Below are 19,570 nucleotides of genomic sequence, written 5' to 3'. Positions count from 1 at the left end.
AGCGATTCTCCTGCCTCAGCCTCCCGAGTAGCTGGGATTACAGGTGTGCACCACCACACTCGGCTAATTTTTGTATTTTTTGGTAGAGACAGAGTTTCTCCACATTGGCCAGGCTGGTCTTGAACTCCTGACCTCAAGTGATCTGCCTGCCTCGGTCTCCCAAAATGCTGGGATTATAGGCGTGAGCCACCATGCCCAGCCAGACATTCATTTTATTTTAAATGGAATCTGTCTCTTATGAGGAAATTTGTCCCTCTTTATTTCTAGTTTTCTTAACAGTGAGGAGAGCAGATAGTAGTAGCATCTAGTTTTTAGTGCAGGACTGAAAAAACAAGACTTGATGTCAGAGATCAGGGCTCCTTTTCTAATTTTTTCTAGTTTTCCTGTTGCCGTTGTAGTCTTCCCTGAATTACTGCAGTAGCCTCTTAATTGCTCTCATGGTTTTTATTTCTTCCCCTCTGCACTTTTAAAGGATCCAAGATGATGTTTTAAAAACTGCAAATAACTCACCTGCTTAAAACTCTTCTGTAGACTTCTGGCTTAGAATGAAATCCAAACCCCTTACCATAGCCAACAAGGCCCCATAGTCTCCTTTATAACCTCATTTCCTGGGTTCTCCCCCTTGCTCACTGGTTTCCAGCCACTGGGCCTCCTCTCTGACCCTAGAAGAGGCGTCCCTTCCCACTTCAGAGACTTTGCATTGCTGTTCCCTCTGCCTGAGGCACCCCACCCCCAAGATCTGCACGTAACTGACCCTTGAGGCTCAACTCAAACCTCACCTCTTCAGCAAGGGCTTCCTTGGCCCTTCCAAACCAAAGCAGCACTTGTCCCCTTCATGAACCTCTATCACAGCATCTGCTTCATGTTCATAGCACTTACACTATTGGAGTTAGCTTATTTCATTTGTTTACTTTTTTACTGACTATTTCCCCTACTGGATTGTATGTATATTCCAGAAAAACAGGGACCCTTTCTGTTTTGTTCACCACTGTGACTCCAGTGCCTGGCACAAAGTAGACATTCAATAAACATTTGTTACATGAATGAATGGTTTCTCAGCTGGTTCCACTGTCATTTACCTAGTTGGGTTAGATATTTGACTCTGTGATTTTGTTTTTCCAGCTTTAAAATGGTAATAATAGTATCTTTCATCTAATTTATTTTTAGCATGGAGGAGAAAAACTAGGTTGTCTTTATATTTGGAAATGTTACTCTTGAATATTGTGATACTGTGAAACAAACAGCTATATAGGAAGTATAGTAGGTACATAGTGAAAATGTTCCTTGCTTATGATCAGGTAAGATTCTGGATTTCTTTTCTAAATTCTTTTTTTTCTTTATTTCCTTTGGTTTTTGTAGAAAGTGACTGAGATGTACCAGTTCAAATTCAAATACACGAAAGAAGGAGCCACTATGGATTTTGACAGGTAGAATCTAACTGCTTAATAAACGTGAGAAATAAATAGGATTGAGGTAAATGTAAGCTTCTTGAGGCCAGACAAAGGCCTTATACTTCTTTTTAAATTTTCCCACAAACCCTACAGAAAACCACTATTATAAAAAGGAGCTGCAACAATTGTTTACATTCCTGAAATCCATGGATTAAGCTGGTGGGAATAGAGAAAATGGCAGGCAGCACAACGGTAGAAATTATATTAATAAGGTTGCCTACATGATATTGATTGAATAACTCCATAAGGCTCTGTCTAGCCATTAATTCAAAGTTTCTCAACTGCTATGCCTAGATAACGATCCTTTCCACACTCGATATAGCTAGACTGTGCCTAGGGTAGATAATACCCTTGGACTATTTGCCTGTATGTACAAATATTCTCATTTGCTTCCCCTAGTGTGTCATATAAATATCATTTTTTATGTGTCCTTGTATGAAAAGATTAGAACACACTGCAGTTTCCTAATAAGTCGAAAATTCCAAGTTTTAGGTATCCTAATGGGTTAAATAGCAAACACAAGGACATTGAAGAGCAACATTAATTTTTCTCCCAGTAGCTTTTGGATTCAGACTTTCCAGGAGGGATGGAGAGCTAAGTATTGCTGATAAGATGGCACAGTAGTGGAAGGTACAGATGATGGTGAAAAACTCTGGATAGCAGAGGAATCCAAGTAAGGGGGGTGGATGCCCCTGAAAGGAATGACTGATGAGAGACATGACCTAATTTTCAATTTTCCCTACTATTAGCTCTGGCTCATCATTTACCATGAACTTGAGGACTTTTCTCCAAGACTCACTCCCTTGATTATCCTTCCATTTGTAAAACCTACAGACAGCACTAGAATGTGAAGAGAATATCAGTTCCAAAAATGAAAATTAAAATATTACCTTTTGTTAGCTAACATTTTTATAATACCTTACAGCTTATACAGCAGCACTTTTCATACACATTTTCTCACATAAAAAGTCACCTTTACTCTCCAAACTCAAAAATATACACTGATGGCCAGATTAAACTCTTGTTCTGAAGGCACATATGCCAAGAGGTAAGCAGTAAAACAAAAATGGCCAAATCTTTCACATGCTAAGGAGGAGAGAAGATGATGCATATTATTAATTTCCTAGAGAAGAAATATAGGCATTTATTCAAATGGGAGTCCTGAATATGATTTTACTGATGTGTCCTGGAGACTCCCATGAGCTACGTGCCTATAGCCCTTCATTTTGGTTACCTACATTTGAATTGGTTAAATCTTGGTTGGCAAAATTTTAAGTTGTTCAAAATTGGAAAAGGAGCTAATGTATTCACTTAATAAATGTTCACATGAATTCACACTGTCTCCAAAGATCAGTTAGGGGAAAATCCAACAGTTCAATTACTTAGGGTTATTTTTCATATTAAGAGCTAACTATGTGCACAGCATTGTGTAAATATATTGTAGTCATGGTCCTTTCTGGAAACTACTCAAATGTGAGACGTAATTGTGGAAGGAAACTTTGGAGATAAATAAAGGTTAGAATTGGAAGGTAATTTAGTCCAAATTGTTCATTCATTCATTAATTCAACAAATGTTGATTGAATAGCTGGGCACCAAACTCTGTACTGTGGAGATGAAAGATATAGCCACTCACAGTCTAGAGAAGGACAGTTATCCTGAGGATGAGATGAGGATATTATCAGAGAAGGCTTCCTTGAAGAGTCTGCATGTGAGCTAGGTATTAGAGGATAAATTTAGGACAGTCAGGAAGAGAAGTGGAAAAATGAACAGTACAAGCAAAGTGAACAGCATATGCAAATACTGTGAGTGAGAGGAAACTGGGCAATAGCTGCAGATGAGGATAGAGGTGAGGATGTGATGGACTGTGAAAGGAATTGTATACACACTGTCTTTGAATTTAATTGAAAGGTGATAGATATAATAGAAGAATTCTAAGTAAGAAGATGACATGAACAGATTTTCCTATTAGTAATATTATTTCAGCAGTGATATGGAGAATATTTTGTAGTGTGGACAAGAAGGAAAGCAGGAAAAATAGCCACTGTAGTAATCAATGCAAGAGTGAGGAAGGGCTACTTTTGTGAGATAATCAGATGGTAGAAAGGCCCAGAGCTGGTGATTGATTTTGTTTGTCTTTACGCTTATCTCACAAATGAGCTAACTGACCTAGAGTGTGTCTAAATGACTTAACCAAGGTCATTCAGCTAGTTATCAGCAGAGCTGATATTAGATGTCAGGTCACCTAATTCCAAATTTGTTGTTCTTACTATTGTGGTATATGATTTCTTGCAAATCAAATTTTTAAAAAGATGATATTTTAAATGCTTTTAGGGAATTTGCTACTTAAGAAAGTCTTTGTATGTACATTGCAAAAAGTACCACCACTGCCCTAATTTACATTCTAAAATAGTCTCAAAATGTCTTAATGTTTAATTTATATTTATTTAATCACATAGTCAAAAGTTTTGTTCCTTTTGGGATAGATTGCCAATATTGTATATGATCGAAAAGTATGCTTTTTTTCTGTGTAGTCACAGCAGCAGTACAAGCTTTGAAAGTGGAACAAACAATGAAGATATTAAGAAAGCCAGTGTTCTACTGATCCGTAAATTGTATATACTGATTCAGGACCTTGAGCCACTTCCTAATAATGTTGTACTTACTATGAAACTCCACTACTATAATGCAGGTAGGTAGAGAACTTTAGACAAATTCCTTCTTAAGTGCTGAGCTAATATTTTATGTAAGTAGAAAGATTGTGCAAGCATCTGAAAGAGAAGTCTGTTGCTACTCATGAAAGATTAATCTGACTTGTTCTATTGAAACTCAGTTTTCATGGCTTTTTGCCCTTTTCATTTTGCAGTGACCCCACATGATTACCAACCCCTCGGTTTTAAAGAAGACGTAAATTCACACTTCCTGCTATTTGACAAGGAGCCTATCAGTGTGCAAGTGGGATTCGTCTCCACTGGCTTTCATAGCATAAAAGTAAAAGTCATGACAGAGGCTACCAAAGTGACTGATTTGGAGAACAATCTGTTTCGGGAGAACAGCACTACTGAGCTCGCCCATCAGGGTCTAGACTGTGATGAGGAAGAAGAATGCAATGACCATGTAAGGCAAAGCTTTAGTGATTTTCTATTGCATCAGTTAAACATAACTGATATTTTTCAGTTTCTACCCTGGGTAGAATACAGTGTGCCAGCTATAAAAACTGAAACAAAACCAGTCTCTGACATCAAAGAGTTTTTAATCTAAAAAAGTTTAATCTTCTAAAAGGAAATATACTTTATTAGATGAAATTGTCCATAACTAGGAGGAAAAAGATTTTCTAATATATTTATTTTATTAAAGATATCATAAATTTAGAAAATTTGAGGTTTTCTTTCCTTGATTTATAAATGACATATTTTTAGGATTGAAAAATATTCTAGGTATTTATTCATACTCATTGGAAGTATAAATCAGTTCTTGATACTGGGATAATTGGAAGGTAGGAGTTGGGGAAGATAAATTTTATGGATAAACCCAAGTCAGAGTGAAAACAAGTAATAGTCAACTTCTGATTAAGTGGAGGAAGACAAGCTTTGGGGCTAACTCACTGGGGAAAGTCAGGTGGGGTTGGATCCAGGGGAGCCAAACAGTCAGTTCTCTGAGCCCTTTATCTTCCCATTTCCACCAATAGAGACTTGGAGTTAGATTCTTGCTAGGGTCCCATTATGCTCTAGGTAACTCCACACCCTTAACTGGCTGTTGTCTGGATAATAATGTTAACTGCATAACAACATTGTATTAAAAGGGTTCTGAGTTAGACAAAAAATTTTCAGTAGGAAGGGATGCTATAAGATCTTTTCAGGAAGTATTTTAAGATTGGAATGATAACTCGTTTGCTTAACATAATTTGAGTCTTACTTAAAGATAGATTACTGTACTAGGTAACTTCTGAAGGTTTCTTCTAGTTCTTTAACTCTGTATTATGTTTAATACATTGAAAAGAGGTTCTAGTTCTAGTTTTAATTCAATTAATGTAAATAATACAACCAAACAAGCAACAGATTGTTTTTTTCATTTTTAGTGCTTTCTCGATGTTAGACATAAAAATGACTTTGGATTTTGGTGCAAATTTCCTCTTCCAATTTCACTCAAGGAAGACGTAGCTAACGTAGAAAGGGTTAAAAAAATGAAGGTTAAGAAAATAATGTTTCAGTTAGTTTTTTTTTGTTGTTGTTGTTTTTGAGACAGGGTCTCGCTCTGTTGCGCAGGCTGAAGTACAGTGGCGCAACCATGGCTCACTGGTGCCTCGATTTATCAAGGAATCCTCCTACGTCAGCCTCTCAAGTAGCTGGGACTATAAGCACATGACACCACACCTGGCTAATTTTTTATTTTTTTATTTTTTATAGAGACAAGGGTCTCACTATGTTACCAGGGCTGGTCTCAAACTCCTGGGCTCAAGCAATCCTACTTTGACCTCCCAAAGTGCTGGGATTACAGGTATGAGCCACCACACTCGGCCTCAGCTAAGTATTTATTTATTTATTTATTTAGGGAAAGAGTCTCGCTCTGTTGTCCAGGCTTGAGTGCTGGAGTGCAGTAGTCGATCACAGCTCACTGCAGCCTTGACCTTCTGGTCCCAAGTGACCCTTTCACCTCAGCCTCCAGAGTAACTGAGACCATAGGTGTGTGCCCCCACACCCAGCTAATTTTTTAGTTTTTGTAGAGACAGGGCCTCCCTATGCTGTCCAGGCTGATCTTGAACTCCTGGGCTCCAGTGATCCTCCTGCCTTGGCCTCTCAAAGTGCTAGGATTATACAGCACCTGGTTAGATTTTTATCTTTTAATTGAGAATTAGTTTCTTTTTTTATCAAATGAAAGCAGGACAGCCTAAGAATGCATAGTTCAACTGATAGATTAAATAAGGAATGTGATAATCCTTTTCAAGCATACATTTAGTTGAAACTATATGTATTATATGGACTTTGTGGTAAACTCAGTTGATTGAAGTTCCTCTCTCAGCCAACCAAACATATGAGAGAATTTAGTAAGTCTAGTGAAGTGGTTACTGTCACTTTCCCACTAAGGATTCCTTTTAGTTTTCCTTCACGGAATACATGGAACACACACTCACACACACACACATTCATACATGTGTATACATATGTAGAACCTTTATTTCTTTTAAAAATTTTATTTTGAGATATATCATACATATAATAGAGTACATAAAACTAATATGTACAGTTTAAAGAATAATAAGAACATCCACATGTCCTCCATTTAGGCTAAGATGTAGAACATTGCTACTCCCTTAGAAGTCACCACGTATCCCTTCCTCATTGCATGCCCCCTGAAGGTAACCACTCTCCTGACCTTCATGATAACCTTTCCCTTACTCTTCTTTATAGTTTTGCCATGGATAAGTACATTTTAAAATGAGTACATCTACTCACTTTAAATTTTTATATCAAAGTAATCATACTCTGAATATTCTCCTATAATTTTCTTCTTTTGCTTGAACCTCAACGTGGAGATTTAGCCATTGTGTTGTTGTTCTTTCATTTTCACTGCTGTAGAGTATTCTACTCTTGATAGACATTCTTTTTAATTGTTATAAACATTAATGTACATACCTCTTGGTACACCTGTCAAAGAATGTCTCTTGGGAATATATGAAACAGTTCTAGGCTTGTGTATTTTCAACTTTATTAGGTAATGCAAAACTGTTTTCCAAAGTGGTCATACCAACTTACTTGCTACCCCCGTGGAGGAGAGTGCCCTACATTCTTGCCAACACTTATTGTCAGAGTTTATGTTTCCTGCCAGTCTGCTAGATATGAAATGGTAATGCCTCATGATGTTAATTTGAATTTCCCTGATTATTTGTGTGTTTGTGCCTCTTTCCTTTGGCCATCCTATTTTGCTCATATTAAACAGCTGTTCATGTCTTTCATGCATTTGTCTATCAGGTTGTTTATCTTTTCCTCAATGGTTTAAAAAATATGTGCTTAGTAATAATTCCTTTTCACTCATTTATGTTGCAATATTTTTTTCATGTTTGTGGCTCATCTTTTCACTTTTTTTCTTTTCTTTTTTTTTTTGGTTGAGACAGAGTTTCGCTCTTGTTGCCCAGGCCTGAGTGCAATGGCACGATCTCAGCTCACGGTAACCTTCTGCCTCCTGGGTTCAAGCGATTCTCCTGCCTCAGCCTCCTGAGTAGCTGGGATTGCAGGCATGTGCCACCATGCCCAGCTAATTTCGTATTTTTAGTAGAGGCAGGGTTTCTCCATGTTGGTCAGGCTGGTCTCGAGCTCCTGACCTCAGATGATCCACCCGCCTAGGCCTTCCAAAGTGCTGGGATTACAGGTATGAGCCACTGTGCCCGGCTCATCTTTTCACTTTCTTTAAGAGGTCTTTTGAGAAATATAAGTTTTTAACTTTAATATAGTCTATCCTTTAATATGTGCTTTTGGATATCCTTAAGAAATCCTCTACCTGAGGTCACTAATAATATTCTCGTATTTTATTCTAAAAGTTTTAACATTTTTCTTTTTACATTTAGGTTTATAATCCACTTAAAGTTTATTTTTATTTATGGAGTGAAATAGACCAGATCCTCTTAACATTTTTAAATTCAAGAATAATAAACATACAGTAAAACATATGTATCAGTGATACAGCTCAATAAATATTCACAAACTGAACACTAGAGCTGGGATGAGGGTAACACAAGCAAGGTGCCTGGGAGCATATTTTAAGGAAGATCTCAGGTGCCAAGAGTAAGGACCTCCTGAAATTTTGCCCCCTGGACACCTTGCTTGCTTTGTCTTTGTCGTGGCCCTACTGAATAAATATGTGAAATCAGCACTCAGATCAATAAATAGAATTCTTCCAGACCCCGAGAAACCCCCAGTCTTACTTTACAGTTGCTATTCTACTCAACAAGAATACTGCTATCCTGACTTCTGTTTGCGTAGATTAGTTTCTCCTCTTTATTTTATAGACATGGAATCATAGAGTATTTTTTTTTTTTTTTTTTTTTTTTTTTTTTTTTTGAGACGGAGTCTTGCACTGTTTCCCAGGCTGGAGTACAGTGGTGAGATTTCTGTTCTGCTCACTGCAAGTTCCGCCTCCCGGGTTCATGCCATTCTCCTGCCTCAGCAGCTGGGACTACAGGCACCTGCCACCACACCCAGCTAATTTTTTGTATTTTTGGTAGAGATGGGGTTTCACATGTTAGCCAGGATGGTCTTGATCTCCTGACCTCTCGATCAGCCTGCCTCGGCCTCCCAAAGTGCTGGGATTACAGATGAGAGCCACCGCACAGGGCCGAGTATGGACCATTTTTTCAGTTAACATTATGTTGTGAGATTTACCCATATTTTTACATGTTGTTGTAGACCATCCTGACAATTTATTCATTCTATTGTTAATGGCAATTTATTCATTATAATGTTAATTTGGATAATTTCTAATTTTTGTCTATGATGGATAGAAATGCTTGGAATATTCTGGAACATGTTTTTTTAGGGAAATAACTACACATTTCTGGTGGAAATAGAATTACTAGGAGTAGAATTGCTGGGTCAAAGGGTATGTGTATATTTAGTTTTAACAGATAGTGCAAAATAGTTTCCAAAGTATTTGTGCCAATTTACACTCCCACCAGCAATGTATGAGAGTTGTGGTTGCTTTATATCCTCACTAACCCTTGACATTTTCCATTGTTAAGATTTTATCCATTCTGGTGGGTGTGCAGTGGTATGTCATTTTGGTTTTCATTTGCATTTCCCTGATGACTAATGAAGAGGAGCACCTTTTTATATGTTTATTGGCCATGTTGAATATTTTCTTTTGTGAAGGATCTGTTCAAATTGTTTGCCCCTCCCCTGCCTTTTTTCCTCTTGGATTGTCTTTCATTCTTACTGATTTGTAGGAGCTCTGCATATATATTCTGCATATGTTTTTTGGATACATGTATTGTGAATATCTTCTTCAACCTTGTGAGTTGTTTTCTTAATGAGGTGTTTTATGAACAGAAGTTCTTAATTTTAATGTATTCTGATTTATCAATCTTTTCAGCTATATTCAGAAGTTTTCGGTACTGTTTGAGACATTTTTACCTACTTCAAAATTTACAGAGATGTACTCTATGTTTTTCTCTAAAAAAGGGAAATAACTACAGAAACAGAAGAGAAATTTTTAGAGTTATAAAAACCTCCATGAATAACTTCATACCAAAAAATATGAATACCTGCCCTTTCTCTCCTATACCTTTAGGTATTCATATATTTTGGTATAAAATTATTAGTGGAGTTCTCATAATTTTTAAAATATCTTCTATTTCTGTAGTTATTTCCCTTTTTTCATATCTAGTGCTGTTCATTTGTGTCTCATTTATTTTCCTTTATTATGTTTACCAAAAATTAGTATTTTTTATTAGTCTTTTCAAAAAGCCATCTTTTGGTTGTGCTGATCACTTCTATTGCTTTGTTTGTTTTCCATTTCATTTACAAGTGATCCTCCCACCTCAGCCTCACAAGTAGCTATGACTATAAATGCGTGCCACCACACCTGGCTAATTTTTTTTTTTTTTTTTTGATACAGAGTCTTACTCTGTCACCCAGGCTGGAGTGCAGTGGCCCGATCTCGGCTCACTGCAGCCTCCGCTTCCCTGGTTCAAGTGATTATCCTGCCTCAGCCTCCTGAGTAGCTGGGATTATAGGCATGTGCCATCACACCCAGCTAATTTTTATATTTTTAGTAGAGTTGGGGTTTCACAATGTTGGTCAGCTGGTCTCGAATTCCTGACTTCATGATCTGCCCACCTCGGCCTCCCAAAGTGCTGGGATTACAGGCGTGAGCCACCATGCCCAGCCTCATTTTTGTATTTGTTTTAGAGATAGGATTTCATCATGTTGCCCAGGCTGGTCTCAAATTCCTGAGCTCAAGCCATCTGCTGGTCTTAGCCTCCTGAAGTGCTGGGATTATAGGCGTGGGCCATCACGCCCAGCTCATCTTTGTCTTTTTCTATTTCTCTGGTTTGGTTTGTCTTTCTGATGCCAAATTGTACTTCCATAAATGTATAGACATGAATATCCTACAGGTACCTTAGATTCAACATCTTCAAATGGAATTTTAACTTCTGAACAAACACACACTTCCTCATCCTAGGTTCCTTATCTTGGTATTGCACCATCACTTTTCTAAGCAACCCAACCAGGAACATGTTCAACTCTTATTTTCTCCTCACTTCCTACATTCTTTTGGTACACCATTTCCATGTGTTTTGCCTTTGAAGTATTTCCCAAATCTAGCACTGTTACCACTGTGCTGATGCAGGATGTCATCATTGCTTTCTTGGTGATAGTTGAGTCTTCTAACTGGGTCTCCTTGATGTCATCATTGCCTCTCCAGTCTGTCTTCCAGGGTGCCAGAGAGTGAGGCACTCAAATATTTCAAATATTTTAAGTTGATTTATTTTGTGTAGTTACGAAGGGCAGAATCAGAACCAGTAGATGAAAATTATGTTGATTTTGGCTCAATAGAAGGAAGAATTTTCTCTTTAAAAATTTTAAAGCAATATTATTATAACATTAAAGTAATTTAAAAAGCAATGGAAATCTTCCACTGTCTCACCATCCTATCAATACTGTTATTTTTATATGTCCCATCCTCTCCAGTATTTTTTCATTGATTTATATATTTGTATGTGGTTTTAATCATGGTGTCTGTGAATTTATTTTACTTTCATACTTATTATTGATTTTATAAATATGTTCCACCTTAATCTTTGTGTTTTTAATTTTAATGACTTCTTGTTTTATTTAGGCACTCTACCATTTCCCTACTTGGAAACATTTAGGTTAATTCCTGATTTTGCTATTATAAAGTGTTGTAATAAATACCTTTGTATACATGAAAGCATTTAAAAATTTTTTCTATGAATATAGTATCAGGAGTGAAATTTACAGAGCTTGAACATTTGTATGGCTCTCAAATGAGTAGTACCAAATCATTTTCCAGAAGCTGCCAACTTCTCCACCTCCTCAGAGTGAATTTTCTAACAATGATAACTACTTAACAAACCTGGTTGCCTTGTGTAGGGGTGAACTCCAGTGTCATCAGCTGTGCTCAAGTGCAGATATATAGGTGTATTCAAGATAGAATAGATGATTATCTCTAGGGTGTTGCAAAAGTAAAATCATGATTTAGAGGGAAGGTTGAACTAGATTGACTTCTGAGATATCTTTCATGCTAAGATTCTCTGGGATATTTTTTGAATTCCTATTAAGAGAATAATGTCCTGGCCGGGCGCGGTGGCTCATGCTTGTAACCCCAGCACTTTGGGAGGCTGAGGCAGGCAGATCACAAGGTCAGGAGATCAAGACCATCCTGGCTAACACGGTGAAACCCCGTCTCTACTAAAAATATAAAAAAATTAGCTGGGCGTGGTGGGGGGGTGCCTGTAGTCCCAGCTACTCAGGAGGCTGAGGCAGGAGAATGGTGAAAACCCGGGAGGCGGAGCTTACAATGAGCGACAGAGCGAGACTCCATCTCAAAAAAAAAAAAAAAAAAAAAAAAGGAGAGAGAGAGAATAATGCCCTGCTAAGCACTGTGAGGAAAACAAAGACATATAAGATATAGCCTGTGCCCTTTAGAATTGTGGCTGAAGAGATAACCTCTACACAATCTCATAAAAAGATAATACTAGAGAGTGTATGAATGATAGAAATAATATTAACAATTTTGAGCACTCTCAGAGCTTTACATATATTATCACTTTCAATCTTCCTAGCTATTTTATAAGGTAGATACTATTGTTATCTTCATTTTACAAATGAGGAAACTGAGCCAGAGAAATTAGCCCAAGATTCCATACATAGTGAATATGTAACAGGGGCAGAATTCAAACCCAGGCCGTTGAACTCCAAAGTACTAAGGTTACAGAAAAAAGGATAAATTGGCACTGTGTGGGAAAGTTTCATTAAGTTGGTGATTTTTTTTTTTTTTTTTTTGAGATGCAGTCTCACTATGTTGTCCAGGCTGGTCTTGAACTCCTGGGCTCAAGCAATCCTCCCACTTCAGCCTTCCACGTACCTGAGATTATAGGCATGTATCACCATGCCTAGCTTGATTTGGTGATTTTGTGGATGAATCATATTTTGATTGGCAGTGATCATGGCAGAGGACATTCCAGGCAAGTTGGAAAGTCCAGTATGGTAGCATCAGAAATTCTGTCTCTGTGACTTAGAATTATAATACTGAATGTTCCACGCCTTTCCTGTATCCTACAGGGCTTTGCTGAAATTTCTTTACTCTTGGTAGTCTCTAACTCAAAGATTTTTTAAAACTTTAAAAATAATTTATAATTTAAGTTTTATTTAAAATTAAAATAGAAAATTTATAAAATTTTGATCCAACAGCTTACACTGCTTTTCTACCAATGATCTATAGTAAAGACAGGATTTAACACAATTATATTGTTGTGAGACTGTTGAAAATAGAAAGATTTTAATACAATTTTCTTTTTCAGGTTATTCCTTATTCCAGTCACAGAAAGGCAAATATAACAGAGTTTCTACTAATAGTTGAAATTATTCAATAATTGTACTATTCACTTTCTGGTGTGATTGTTAAGATCCAAGGAATAATGTGAAAGTGAGATTATAATTTGGCAATGGATTCAGAATTGATAAAAGCACACATGCTTGAAACTTAAGAATTCTTAAATTATAAGAACTCTAAAAACCTAACTCTACTTGAAAAATAGAACATGGAATTGTCCAGGGAATCCCAGGACAATACAGAGTTCAGTAAGCCTGTCTGAAAAACCCTGTCCTAACTGTGTCCTTATCATTTAATCTGCTCCCCACAACATTTTCAGGACAGGTCTCCATTCTTTTTTCTTTTTTCTTTTTTTTTCAGGTCTCCATTCTTTTTTCTTTTTTCTTTTTTTTTATGAGACAGGGTCATACTCTGTCACCCAGGCTGGAGTGCAGTGGCGTGATCTCGGCTCACTGCAATCTCTGCCTCCTGGGATTGAGCCACTCTTCCACCTCAGCCACCCAAGTAACTGGGACTACGCGTGCGTGCCACCATGTCTAGCTAATTTTTATATGTTTTATAGAGACAGGGTTTCACCATGTTGCCCAGGCTGGTCTCCAACTCCTGAGGTCAAGCAACCCACCTACCTCTGCTTCCGCCTTCCAAAGTGCTGGGATTACAGGCAAAAGCCACCATGCCTGGCCAGGTCTGCCTTCCTAATAGGGGTGTTTTAGGCCTAAGCTGTAGCTAGTAAGGCTACACAAACACAAAGGCACTTCACATAACTCTGGGAAGTTGGTTATTTTTCCCTGTCATAGTCAACTGGACAGATAGCCGTAGACATACACACTGAAGACAACTTCCCCTAAAGACCCTTAGACAGGTTTCTTCAAAGAACTGACCTGTATGGTGCTAATCAACATATGTTCTGTAATTTGTTGTAGAATCTTACTTAAACTTATGCTGTTTAAATGCTGAAGGAAAAGTACTTCTTTCTAGTAGAGATAGTTAACCCAGTCTCCTTAAAAAACTCTAGTAATTACTTACACAGACAGTGATAAAAAGATGGAGGGCTAATGTTGGCCCAAATCTATTTTGAAGATTAAATTTAGTTTATTAAGTCATTATAGTTCTTTGAGAATTAATATTTTAACCATATTTTTAGGCAGGGGTCTACTATAATTTTCTAATTTTTTGAAGTACTTATGTGTCTTTATACCTCCAAATACAGTTGCTAGACACTCTTTGCAGGCTTTTTTCTAGACCTTTCTTTTGTAACTAGAAATCTTGATCCAGAATGGTATTTTTTTCCATCTGTGACATATTAATTTCACTGAAGCATAAATAATTCACATAAATGATGTTTTTTTTTGAGGATGAGCTAAAGGCAGAGAATACTGTTTTCTTATAAAAGGCTCTAGTATATTTAAAGTTTATTTGATAGTTTATCATTTGATTTAGTTACAATGAATGGTTTGCTTTTTAAGCATATCCCAAACATACACACTCTATTACACTATTTTCTAAGTGTAATAAAAATGATTTGCATTTTGCCTAGATTTCTGCAACTTATTTCAATTTAAAAATAATGTTTTAAGATAGCTTTTTTCTTTTTTATGAATTCCACAAAAGGATCCACAAATTATAACAATATGTCATTTACCTCATGTGTTCTTTCCCTCCATGAAGCTCATTTCTCACTCTTTTGTGCCAGCACACTTAAGTAAAAAGTAAATGATTTATTTTTAAGAAATTAGAATGTAAAGTACATTGTTTCCAAGGTAAATGGCGGCATTTAAGTGTGGACTAGAAAGATAGTTTTCTGAATTCCTTAGAATTGCTTTGTATTCCAGATAGATTAAAACAAGACCTTTTCATTCAAAACCTATTGTTTTCCACTAAACTCTGAACTGAAATTTTGCATTTTTTGAGGTATAGTCTGATGATTTTCATAGCATCACATCTCCTGAAGCATATATGCCTTCTTTGATACAACATAGTGTTGGCAATAATATCTCAGATTCTTGGAAGTAGGATTGATTATTGAAAGCACTGGAAGAAACACATTATTTACAGAAAATATTCAGCCTTAAAAAACACACATATCAGGCCAGGTGCAATGGCTCATGCCTGTAATCCCAGCACTTTGGGAGGCCAAGGCGGGAGGATCACCTGAGGTCAGGAGTTCAAGACGAGCCTGGCCAACATGGTGAAACCCTGTCTCTACTAAAAATACAAAAATTAGCCAGCAAAAAAATCACTTGAATCCGGGAGGCAGAGATTGCAGTGAGCCAAGATCACGCTACTGCACACCAGCCTGGGAGACTGAGGGAGACTCCATCTCAAACAAAACAAAACAAAACAAAACAAAACAAAACAAAACAAAAAAACCACACACACACACATCATTCTTTCTTCATCATGAGACTGTAGTCCTTTTCATTAAGTTTCCTTTTGTCAAATAGAAAATTCCTTTCAATTAATTGTTCTGTTTTGCAGTCCAGAATGTAATTGCTATCCTCTATTAACTGTGCAAAGAGGAATGAAAGTTGGTTGACTTTCCCATCAGTCATATAAGTCATTTCTTCTTTTGTCTGAATCATTCTATAACATATTAGAGAATTACTTCCTTCCTTTTGTGAGTGGAAGAGCCACACCGATTATCTGTATATGTTTCACTTATATTAAAAAAGTATACTGATATGTATTATAGCAGAAAAAGAGTCAAGCATAGTGAGTAATCTTAGGTAGAAATGCTTTGGATGTTACAATTACTAAGTCCTAGCATTAAAATAAATAAATTTTGTTTAAAAAAGAGTAAGGCAGAATATTCTGTTTGGTTAAAAAAGAGATGCCTGGGCCGGGCGCAGTGGCTCATGCCTGTAATCCCAGCACTTTGGGAGGCTGAGGCCGGTGGATCATGAGGTCAGGAGATCGAGACCATCCTGGCTAACACGGTGAAGCCCTGTCTCTACCGAAAATACAAAAAATTAGCCGGGTGTGGTGGTGGGCGCCTGTAGTCCCAGCTACTTGGGAGGCTGAGGCAGGAGAATGGCGAGAACCCGGGAGGCAGAGCTTGCAGTGAGCCGATATTGCGCCACTGCACTCCAGCCTGGGCGATCGAGCGAGGCTCCGTCTCAAAAAAAAAAAAAAAAAAAAAGAGATGCCTGTAATAATACAATGCTATTATTACAGCAAAATCAATGAAATATTAGGTTTCATTTAAGCTCAGATTTTTTTCAAAGTGACTTTATTGAAATTTTATTCAACTGCACATTGGAAAAAAGTGTAATGATAATGTTACCCAATTTCCTGTAACTATATTCAGTTGGCTGATTTTTCTGATACCATTATGTGTGTTAAAGTTTTCTATTTGATGCTACATTGTCTGTTGGTACACACATGAGATTATGCTTGTAACAAATCTAAGCATCATAAGAGGAATAATTCTTTTAGCATTTATATTAGGATCTCAAAATTGAGAGCTAAGACTTTAGAGGACCAGTCCTTCTGACAATGGTAAAGAAAAGTTAGAAACACAGTTGGCCCTTTGCGTGTATATGTATGTGTGTGTGTGTGTGTGTGTGTGTATAATATTTATCTATTATTATACTTTAAGTTCTGGGATACATGTGCAGAACATGCAGGTTTGTTACATAGGTATACACATGCCATGGTGGTTTGCAATTGGCCCTTTGTATCTGTGGGTTTTGCATTAGTGGATTCAGCCAACTGTGGGTTTAAACTGTTAAAAAAAAATGGTTGGGTCTGTACTGAACATGTACAGACTTTTTTTTCTTGTCCCCCATGATTCCCTAAACAATACAGTGTAACTATTTATGTAGCATTTATGTTGTATTGAATATTATAAATAATCTAGAGATGATTTAATATATATGGGAATATGTACATAGGATGTGCATATTATATGCCAATACTGTGCCATTTTATACAAGGGACTTGAGCATCCATAGATTTCCTGTCTGTGGGTGTAGAGTGTGTGTGCTCCAAAACCAGTTCCTCATGGATACAGAGGGATGACTGTATACTTTATGAGTCACTACCTAGGTGTGCTTTTTCTGCACAATGGAGGGCTCTTTCTGCTTTGATAACCAAAGTTGGAACAAACAAACTTTATCACTAAGGGTATCATTTTGACATTTAAACAAGGCTACATGAAGCTCATTGTGAAGAAGGTTTAAAAGAATGTTCTACTGGGGCCGGGCGCAGTGGCTCACACCTGTAATCCCAGCACTCTGGGAGGCCAAGGCGGGTAATCACCTGAGGTCAGGAGTTCAAGACAAGCCTGGCCAACATGGTGAAACCCTGTCTACACCAAAAATACAAAAAATTAGCCAGGCATTGTGGTGGATGCTTGTAATCCCAACTACTCGGTAGGCTGAGGCAGGAGAATCGCTTGAACCCGGAAGGCGAAGGTTGCAGTGAGTTGAGGTCGCACCATTCCACTCCAGCCTGGGCGACAGAGCAAGGCTCTGTCACCAAAAAAAAAAAAAAAAGTATGTTCTACTATATTCTAATCAACAATAAGTTATCAGCATTTATTCAGTCAATAAATTTATATTGAGGCCTACTATGCTTGAGTCATCATAGAAGGGTAGTGTACACAAAGATGAATAGGCCAAATCCCTGATTCAAAATTGATTAGAAGAAGAGAAACAAACAAATGGCTATTTATTAATTAATAATAATAGCCACCATTTATTAAGTGCCCACAAAAGGCTGTGTATACATGTGAACCCAATTAATCCCAACGACAACTTTGCATGATATTTTATAGCTGAAGAAACAGAAGTTCAAAGACATTAAGTAGCATGTCCAGGGTTGCCCAACTAGAGAGCATCAAAATCATTATTTCAATCTAGGTCTCTCTGGCTCCAAAACTCATACTCAATCTATTAAATCATATATTCGCCCATGTAGGGGAGAGTGTGTAAAATCTCAGAAGAGAGGTAAAAACCCTATATTAGAATGACCAAATTCCACTTTCACTCATGAAAGAGTAATGTAAGAGTTACCCTCTTGCTGTAAACAACTAGAAAACTGGGCAAAATATATGAAGCAACTGTTTTTGGACATTAGACAACAGGCACGCAGGAATAGGATCCTGGACAGAAGAAAAGTGAGACAAGTCTTAAAATTGCCCTGGCTTTCTGCTAGGAAGCACTTTCCAGACCACTGGTTCAGGGAGAGAGAACCCAAGCAGAGCACGGCAGTCTTGCTGGGTTGAAGAAAGAGATTGGAGTATGAGGAATCTGAGGCAGTTGGAGACAGAATATCAGAGGGCAGGGAGCTATACAGAGAAGGAGATCCAGAAATCAACATAGGGGTTCCTTGAGTCTTTGATTTAATATTCAGCTTTTCAGGTGTGGGTCAAAACTCCACAAGGCTGGACAAAGAAAACTGGCAACTGAACAATTCCCAGAACTCTCACAGGGCTGGGAGATGTTCACATAATGACCAGTCAAATGGAGAGCCCTTCTTGAACACTCAAAACATTCAATAGAGCCTCCAGAAAGGTTACATGTTAGCAGTAGAGCTAAACCAAACTTTTAGTAAAAGCCTCCAGATTTAATCTAATGAAGTTTAAAAACATGCCTCAAAAGGATCAAGCTTATCTGCCTGCCAAAACAGTTTAAGAAAGATAACAAAATTCAAACATTCAACAATGTAACATTCTTATTGTTCAGAATCTAATAAAAGTTTCTTGATATGTAAAGCAGCAGGAAAACTGATCCATAACCTGCAGGACCCAGTCAGTACAGGCAAGCCCAGAAATTTCAGCAATGATAAAATTAGTAGATAAGGACTTTGAAACAGCTGTTATACCAAGTGCAATGACAGCCTATGTTTACACACAAAAATGTATGCAAATGTTTATAGCAACTCTATTCATAATCTTCAACGTATGGAAACAATTAGGTATTTCTTAATTAGAGAATGGATAAACTTAAGACAAAAAGAAACAAACTACTGAAACATGCAACAACATGGATGAGTTGCAAATGCATTCTAGTAAGTGAAAGAAGCCAGAATCAAAAGACTACATACTGTATGATTCTATTTGTACATTTTTCTGTTTTTAATAGCTTTATTGAAATGTAATTTATATACCATGCAATTCACCCATTTAAAATGTATAATTCAATGATATTTAGTATAGTCACAGAGATTTGCAACCATCACTGCAGTCAAAATTTTAGAAGATTTTCATCACCTGAAGAAAACCCATATTTTTTGGCTTTCACCTCCCTGTCTTATTTCTCCTCTCCCCCAGTCCTAAATAACCATTAATCTATTTTCTGTCTCCAGATTTGCCTATTATGGGATATTTCATATAAATAAAGTCATAATATGATGAATTTTGTGACTGACCTCTTCACTTTACATTGTGATTTCTTCCCCCCCCCCCCCACAAATAGGGCTTTTAATTTGACACTATTAAAAGTCTGAATGTTAAACAGATTCTTGGACTGATGGTTCATTTCTATCAGCTCATTCAACTTTAGCACCTTTCTCATCCTTAGTAGCTTTTTCAAAACTACTACCTTCATCA

The 19,570-nt window shown here is 37.2% G+C and overlaps 1 protein-coding gene across 4 annotated transcripts in view; it reads left to right on the top strand.

The window, feature by feature from the left end:
* The window catches only part of HORMAD2 (HORMA domain containing 2), a 101,613-nt gene that overhangs the window by 39,711 nt on the left and 42,332 nt on the right, over positions 1–19,570 (top strand). For all 4 annotated transcript variants that reach the window (XM_030914142.1, XM_030914141.1, XM_010359534.2 and 1 more), the window contains 3 exons: positions 1,360–1,427; positions 3,984–4,141; positions 4,316–4,566. In XM_030914142.1, the coding sequence (XP_030770002.1) occupies positions 1,360–1,427; positions 3,984–4,141; positions 4,316–4,566 (477 nt within the window). The remainder of the gene's footprint in view (positions 1–1,359; positions 1,428–3,983; positions 4,142–4,315; positions 4,567–19,570) is intronic.

The sequence above is a fragment of the Rhinopithecus roxellana genome, chromosome 13, assembly GCF_007565055.1.
Source record: "Rhinopithecus roxellana isolate Shanxi Qingling chromosome 13, ASM756505v1, whole genome shotgun sequence".
Classification (NCBI taxonomy): Eukaryota; Metazoa; Chordata; class Mammalia; order Primates; family Cercopithecidae; genus Rhinopithecus; species Rhinopithecus roxellana.
The sequence above is the reverse complement of the archived record's forward strand: the minus strand, read 5'-3'. Positions and strand labels throughout refer to the sequence as shown.